The sequence below is a fragment of the Elgaria multicarinata genome, chromosome 1, assembly GCF_023053635.1.
Source record: "Elgaria multicarinata webbii isolate HBS135686 ecotype San Diego chromosome 1, rElgMul1.1.pri, whole genome shotgun sequence".
Taxonomy (NCBI): Eukaryota; Metazoa; Chordata; class Lepidosauria; order Squamata; family Anguidae; genus Elgaria; species Elgaria multicarinata.
This window is the reverse complement of record NC_086171.1, coordinates 2,276,049-2,284,428: the sequence shown is the minus strand read 5'-3', so window position 1 is coordinate 2,284,428 and position 8,380 is coordinate 2,276,049. Positions and strand designations below refer to the sequence as shown.

Genomic DNA, 8,380 nt, shown 5'->3' with positions numbered 1-8,380 from the left:
ATCTGGGGAATGCTGGAAGTTGAGGGACTTTTCTCCCCCTCAGGTTTCTCCTTCGCCTCACGACCGCCTTTAAGCGGCGGCCTAACCCGGCGGCGACGCTTCCCTCAGCCCGTCCGTCACTCGAGCGGCGGCGGCGGCGGCCTCCTCCCTGAGGCGCCTTTTTACCTCAGCGGGCGGGAAAAGCAGCGCTGCTCGGGGCGCCGGGGCCGGCCCACACGGGGCGGGCGGGAACCGTCTCTGCCTCAGGGCTGGGCGTCCGGAGGAGTTCGCCGCCGCCTCCTTCCTTAAAAGACAACTTCCCGAGCAAACCACCGCCTGCCTGCCTGCCTGCCTGCCTGCTCGGCCGCCTGCTGTGGGAGGGCTTTGCCCGGGGGCGGGAAGGGCAGAGAAAGGGGAAGGAGCGGAGGCGGAGGCGGAGGCGGACGGAGAGCCCAGAACAAGGAGTTCAGCGCCGTGTGGCGACTCTCCCCGCCCCTCTCCTCGCCACTCCGGGCTCCTTCTGACCACCGCTCCCTCTGCGCCCAGCGTGTATCCGGAAAAGAGCGGAGCTGCCGCCGTGTCCGGAACCGCCGCCCTCCTCAGCCCCCCCGGAGACCTCGGACGTCGCTTTGCCTGAGGGGGGTGGAAAGTGAGGGTCGCCTTGGGCACGTGCCATGAGGATGCGGCTGGCCAGGAGGGGCCGCTGGCTGGGCAGAGGCGGCTGCCTGGTGCTGGGGCTGCTGACCGTGGTGGCCTTCTTCGTGGTGGCCCTGTCCATCTCCACCTTCCAGGTTGCCTCCTCCGAGGGCGGCGGCGGCATCACCAGAGGGAGGTGGGACAGGCGCTCCTCTGACCGGGCGGAGGAGCAGGAGGAGTTGGCGCGCCCGGTCTACCAGAAAGGCCCGCCGGATAGCCACGCTTTGGGCCAGTGGGGCAAGGCTGCCCACCTGCAGCTCAGCCCCGAGGAGAAGACGCTGGAGGAAGAGCTGGTCGAAAGGTACGCCATCAACATCCACCTGAGCGACAAAATCTCGCTGCATCGCCACATCCAAGACGGCAGAATGTCCGAATGCAAATCCAAGGCGTACAACTACCGAAAGCTGCCCACCACGTCGGTGGTCATCGCTTTCTACAACGAAGCCTGGTCCACGTTGCTCCGGACCATACACAGCGTGTTGGAAACTTCTCCGGCCGTTCTCCTCAAAGAAATCATACTCGTCGACGACTTGAGCGATAAAGTGTACCTGAAAACTGAACTCGAAAAGTACATCAGCAACCTGAAAAGGGTCCGTTTAATAAGAACGAACAAGAGGGAAGGTTTGGTCCGTGCACGCTTGATAGGAGCTACCTTTGCCACGGGCGACGTCCTTACTTTCCTTGACTGCCACTGTGAGTGCGTCCCTGGGTGGCTAGAGCCCCTTCTAGAAAGGATTGCGGAGAATGAGAGTGTGATCATTTGCCCAGTTATTGACACCATCGATTGGAATACCTTTGAATTTTATATGCAGTCAGGAGAGCCCATGATTGGGGGATTTGATTGGCGACTGACATTTCAGTGGCACTCCGTATCAGATTATGAGCGCCACAGGCGGAAATCGAGAATTGAGCCTATAAAATCCCCGACTATGGCTGGGGGGCTATTTGCTGTGAGTAAAAAGTACTTTGAATACCTTGGTACCTATGACACAGGGATGGATGTCTGGGGAGGAGAGAACTTGGAGCTTTCATTTAGGGTATGGCAATGTGGAGGCATGTTGGAAATTCACCCTTGTTCCCATGTGGGGCATGTATTTCCTAAGCGGGCTCCTTATGCCAGGCCCAACTTCCTTCAGAACACTGCACGGGCTGCAGAAGTGTGGATGGATGAGTATAAAGAGCACTTCTATAATAGAAATCCTCCAGCACGGAAAGAAAACTACGGAGATGTCTCAGAAAGAAAACTCCTAAGAAAGCATCTGAAGTGCAAGAACTTTGACTGGTATTTGAAAACTATATTTCCTAGTTTACATGTTCCAGAGGATCGGCCTGGCTGGCACGGAGCCATCCGCAGCATGGGGATCTCCTCCGAGTGTCTAGACTACAATTCGCCTGAACATAACCCTACTGGGGCCCATGTGAATCTTTTTGGATGCCACGGCCAAGGAGGAAACCAGTTCTTTGAATATACAACAAATAAAGAAATCCGATTTAACTCTGTGACTGAACTCTGTGCTGAAGTGCCTGAAGAAAAGGATTTTGTAGGCATGAGAAATTGCCCCAAAGATGGCTCTACCATCCCCCAAAACAGTATATGGCATTTTAAAGAAGATGGAACCATCTATCACCCCTATTCAGCAAAGTGCCTTAGCGCTTATCGTACTCCTGAGGGTCGGCCTGATGTACAGATGAGGACATGTAATCCTGCAGATAAAAATCAAGTGTGGAAATTTGAGAAATAGAATAGCCATTGATCTAGTTTCTGTCCAAGAACACTGCCACCTGAGTAGTATGTATTTCCAGAGACCTTTTACACTGCATTAGATAATTTCTAAAAGGATTTTTAATAAGTTTGAGGACTACAGTGAAAAACAGATTTGGGGATTTGCCAGTTAAAAAGTGCCTTTTATTCTGAGTGCCTTTATAAAAGTGTCCTTTATTTTTAAAAAAAACACCACAGCAGTTATATTGCAGTCATTTGGAAGCAACACAGTCACATCACAGGGAACAACTAAACTCACATTAAATTAAGTACAGCCACAGTACAGATCGTTCATTAATACTTGTTAAATTATATGCATAGTATGTGGCTAATTAAATGTTTTCGGAGGGGAAGAAACTACACCCCTAGGCTGTGGGCTCTTTTAAGTGTTGAACTGAAAAGCTGGTTGACTAGAAAGATGATTTCTTGGCCTTAGGAAGCAGGGAATGATAGGTTTGAGGTGATTTCTCCAGTTGAATGCACCTCAGGTAAATATGCTTTGTTTTTCTTTAATGAGAGTGGAGCAAGGAAGAACTACAAACTACATGCAAAAAATAAAAGCACTCCAATGTTAACTTGAGGATGAGGGCAGAAAAGTTATAACTATGTCTATAAAAATACTAGTGGCAAACAAAGGATATTCCTTTTGCTGATGTTAAAAATCATAGAAAGGATGAGAAATTGTATTAAATACATCTGAGCTAACATTCAGAGGCTCAGTATTAATGTTTGGAGTTCTTGATAAGATCCAATTATGATCCCTGCCTTATTACTGTGTATGTATGACCTTACATGCTGCCCTTTTAAAATCTATTAATGTGTCGCAGGTTGCGGGAAATTGAGAGTGGCTCTTTATGCATATATGTGTACTAGGATAGAATCCAGATCTTCCTGAGGGCTAAAATAGTTAGTTTTCTTTGAAAATGCAACCTATCCTTATTTAAAGTTGTAAGGTGTTGTCACATTGCCTCAAATCAGTAATTAGCCATGTGGCATATCCAAGGAGAAAGTGGCAATTAACTCTATGCATTCCAAATCTGAACACAGAATGTACTCCTGTGATTATGTAGTGTGAAGAAGTTAACAACCTACAAAAGTGTAAAAGCAGTTACAGCAAATATGTGTGATGCCCAAGTCTTCTGTCTTTGCTTTTGGAACTTTAAAGTACTCAAAGCTAAACTGACAACATAGAATCATTGTTAGTCTGGTAGAGGTTATGGGAAATGTCAATATAGGTAAATTCTGTAGACAGCACTGTAGATAAATTCTTCTGAAAGATGAACAGCTAAATAGACAGTTTCAGAAGCTAGTGGTTTTTGGGGCCTACATTGCTTCTTAGCAGGAAAAGTGAAACTAAGCTTTAGCTATCTGTGTGTGTGTGTGTTTTAACTGAGTTGCATTTATTTATTGGGCCCAATCAATAGAATTGATGAATAGAAGTAGCAATAACTTCATGAATAGAAGTAGCAATAACTCCCAACAGAGCCACCAGCTTCTGCGGCTTGAGGGGCAGTAATCTTAAACATCATGGTGGTGACAATCTTGTCCACCTCTGGAAACAGGTGGCCTTATCCTCTTGCATAATATAGAATCTGGTTCTGCTTCAACATTTGCCATTCCAATGATGCCAGCTTTCAGTGTTAAAAACCCTAAGCTGATATTTCAACGCAGTGTGTTTGATGGAGCAATAGGGAATTGTGGGGTGGGCTAAGGACAGGTGATATTTTTCCCCAGAGCTGAAGGTAGCATGATAGAAGTATAATTGTGCAGTTCCGGCTTCTATTATTCTCCCTTGTCAAACAATGTGCAAATCCTTATAGTGATTCAACAACCTGATAAACTTGTTTGACTTGAAATGACAGAAGGACAAAATGAATGATGTGTATGCTATAGGAAATTATATGCCTCTGATAACTACTTTTAACTCACTGTAGTCTTTCTCCATTCATAGAAATTAAAGTTAGTGTGGGGAGTCTAGTACTCAAGAGAGAAGAGACACAATGGCTTAAACCATTTGCTGTTTCTCCCCCATAGCTACTATTCCCAATCTTGTCTCTCTTAATGTTCTTCCTGGCTTCTGTATAGTTCGGACTATCCCAGGCCTTGCCAAAAATCTAGAAATTATTTTGGAAGTTTCAATCTTAGTAGCAGTTAAAAAAAACACCATTATGTATAATCTATTCTGTTCGAAGAACATAGATTACCAAGATGCAGAATTGGGAATTTTGGTGTTTGCACTTACTACTCACAACCTTGTCATGCCGCACAAAGGGGAATAGATGCCAATTTGCAACTAATGGCCAGTTATGGGTCATTTAACCATACTTAGTTATGGGCACAAGCACACTGCCTTCCATGTACTTTTTGCTTCCGCTTTCCTGAACAATCCTGGGTCATCGTTGCATCCAAACCTGGAAACTCTGGGTTGTTTAGGAGTTAAACTCAATAACAAACCATGAGTTCGATTGTGCAAACCATCATTCTGTGAGGAAGAGGGGAAAATAGAGATGTAATGTATAGCACTGACTCTTTTGTGTCAGGTCCCATAAACTTGAGCGCAGAGTAAAATGGCACATTGAAATACATGTGTCTATTGCTTCTCTGTTGTCTATTGTCAATACAAAACATAAATTCCTCTTCTACCACCAGCCTAAGGTACTGAGTTAACTATCCAAAACGGCTGCTTCAATATGGAAACAGTTATCTTACATTACATTCAGACAACAGTTTTCACCTATGGTATGGTGGTAAGTTTTGCAGTTACAAAGGAACTATGTTGAGGTGGGTCATCTGAAGTTCTTCAACTGGTATTAGACTCTGTGGCTCCACTCCTTTCTGTTGGAGCTCATCTAGAGAGTCCATCATTTATGACTAGTGCAAAATATACAATTGTATGAATCAAGACTTGAAACTTCAAATTGTTGTTTTAGAATCTGTATAATTACAACTGACAAATATAGAAAAATAACTGTAGTGGAGCATTCCAATGAAATTTCTCTATGCACATTTATCGGATATGAAATCATTGTGAATATTTAGTATCATGTTGTTTGAAGGAACTGAGGTATAAAGTGCCTTGAATAGACACAAGTGAACTTTTTTTAAAAAATGCTCTGTTTCAATGTTGTTTCCACGGCTAAGTCCTTACATAGCTCTGTGCCAAGCACTATTTCAGTACAAACCTGTGCAATCTATGCAATTTTTTTAATAACCTATATGCCTTATTCCTATTGGAAAAGTTTCAAAAAGTTTATTTCTTGTACGCCTAGTCCAAAGTTTTTGTAAAAATGTTGGTACCCGCACAAATCATAATAAATGATATTAATATATCATTTATAATATTTTTGGACTAAAATACTACACCCATTTACCAGAGATTAAGTCCTATTGAACTTTGTGGAATTTACTTCAAAGTAAACATTTATAGGATTGCACTATTAATAACTTACGCAAAGAAAAAAACGCTAAATTGAGCTAAAGTGAGGCTCTATTTTTGAAGAGGTTAGGATATAATTGTTCTGAGTGTGTGTCTGTGAGTCTGTGAGTGTTAAGATTTATAAATATTTTTATACTAAGAATTTGCATTGGCAATCTTAGCTGTAAAGTCGCTACTAAGTTGCTTCAAGTTCAGAAAGGCAATAATGTTTACAGGTTTCTGAAACATTTGATATCTGAAAAATGAGTGTGCATACTTAAAATTGTTTAATTAATGATAAAATTATTTGGGGAAAGTTTTACTATGAGGGGTTTAAACTACTGATTTCCAGTCTTTTGTCTTTTGGCAAATAAATAACTTTATAATGCCTAAATGTGATACATTTCTTGAAAACACAGAAATAAACGTTTTTTTCCAGTTATATCTTGAATTGTAAACTGCCTTTTTTGGCCTTTCTTTACTGCTGAAATATACTACCATGTACTTAAATTTGGGGAGTTTAGTACCTGTACCATGAAAGTATTGCGGACTGGATTTTTGATGTCGAAAACAAAAATGTTTAATGATTACTATTGGATATCTATATAGGATAGACACAGATACAGTCAGAATGGAGGGGGGGGCAGCAAGTTGAACAAAAAGGCAGTGTGTTACAGTGAATGTCAGAGTTCCTTGTTGCAGACCAATGAGACAGCCTGACTTGGAAGCTCTTCTAGGAAGGGACATAGCTCAGTGCACAGGCTTTGAATGCAGAAACTCCCAGCTTTAATCCCCCCAGTTTCCCCCAGGTAGAATTGGAAAATCTCCTTCTTGAAAACCTGGAGAGCTGCTGCCAGTCAGTGTCGACAGTACTGGGCTAGATGGACCAACGGTGTAAGTCATTATAAGACAATTGCCTATATTCCTAGGACTTAAGCAGTTCCATGTGACTTGCCTATGGCTGTAGTGTTGAGGCCTTCTTCCTGGTCTGATGGTTGGTTTCTATGAAGGATTCCAATTTGCCCAGAGCTTGGCCAAATTGCATGTGATGGCATCTCTCGGCCTAATATATCTCAGGGCTAAGGTTCAGCACCCTCTGCAGGTTCACATCCTGACAGATGTACAACAAAGGTCTTGCCATAACACCAGCAGGCATTATGCATTTCAATCCTATGCATGTTTACTCACAGAAGTAAGTCCCACTGGCTTCATTGGGATTTACACCCATGTAAGTATGCATAGGATTGCAGCCTTAGTTAAATACCTGTATGATAGAGCTCTCCTTAAATCTAATTCCAAGGTAACCAGGGACAGTCTTGGCATGAACAGAATGTGGCATTATAGTTTTCTATATTAAAATCACATTGAGACATATATTGGCACAGCAAAGCAATTTATTTTTATCTCTCTGAGATTCATGTATTCCTATGATTTACATTTATTCATGTTCCTGTGAGGAACAGGTTACTTCCTGCATTTATTTATGTATATCTGGACATACAGATTATGATGTGAGAAGAAAGCAACCTGAATATACAGCATTGAATCATAACTAAATCTTTAGACTTCTTCTATACATCTTCCCGTTCGTTCGATCATAGCAGCCAGAAGAAAGAAATGCTCACCCTTCCGGTTTAAAATGTAAAACTCAAACATTGGCAGAAACCACAAAAACATCCTCCCATTCTCCAGCACACTAGTTAGTTTCACCTGCCTGCTGCTATTTTTTTCTCCCCAGGGTATGAAGATAGAATATAGTGCTCTGGTTAATTTCATTATTACACTGTAGGTCACAAAGCAGACCACTGACTTCCAATTGTTCATCTAAAAAATCTCATGTACTAATCACTTCAAAGATTCAGATCTTCATGTCAAAATTTTATAGACCTTTTAGTTTAGGAAGCAGAGAGATGATAATAGGATATGAATTTTTGAGGAATGTTCTAGATTGGCTTGATTGATGTTCCATTGATGTTCCATTGATGTTAAAGCCAGAAGCTTTCCTCCCATTTTGAGTAGCAAGGAGCAGAGGATGGGGGGGGATTCCGATTGGGACAGCAGTGGGGGAGGGCTGAAGCCCTCCTCCCATAGTCCTGATCTGGTTCAGGCTCCCAAGAAAAACCTATAAATTACATTTTTAACAAACTATATGACAGATGTCACGTCTATACTTAGTCCTAATGGATGGAATAAAATAGTCCTAACATCTATCAGAATTGCTCATAAAACATGTTTATTGAACAAAAACTGTTTGTCATGGAACTCACTACCACAAGGTGTAGTGTTGGCCACCAATTTAGATGGCTTTAAAAAAGGGGTTGGATAAATTCCTGAAGGAGAAGGCTATCAATGGCTATTAGCCCTGATAGCTGCGTGCTATCTCCAGTATTCGAGGCAGTAAGTCTGTGTGCACCAGTTGCTGGGGAACATGGGTGGGAGGGTGCTGTTGCACCGTATCCTGCTTTGTTGGTCCCTGGCCAACAGCTGCCTGGCCACTGTGTGAACGGAGTGCTGGACTAGATGGACCC

General features: G+C 43.0%; 1 protein-coding gene across 1 annotated transcript; it reads left to right on the top strand.

Annotated features, from left to right (window-relative positions):
* The first annotated feature begins 519 nt into the window (after positions 1-519).
* Positions 520-5,536, top strand: GALNT4 (polypeptide N-acetylgalactosaminyltransferase 4). Its single transcript, XM_063122113.1, has one exon. It carries the CDS (start codon positions 654-656, stop codon positions 2,415-2,417), a length of 1,764 nt encoding a protein of 587 aa, XP_062978183.1. The 5' UTR covers positions 520-653; the 3' UTR covers positions 2,418-5,536.
* Positions 5,537-8,380: the final 2,844 nt, after the last annotated feature.

Excerpts from the sequence above, each read along its gene's own strand:
- GALNT4 (XM_063122113.1), top strand. The coding sequence starts at position 654 with ATGAGGATGCGGCTGGCCAGGAGGGGCCGCTGGCTGGGCAGAGGCGGC.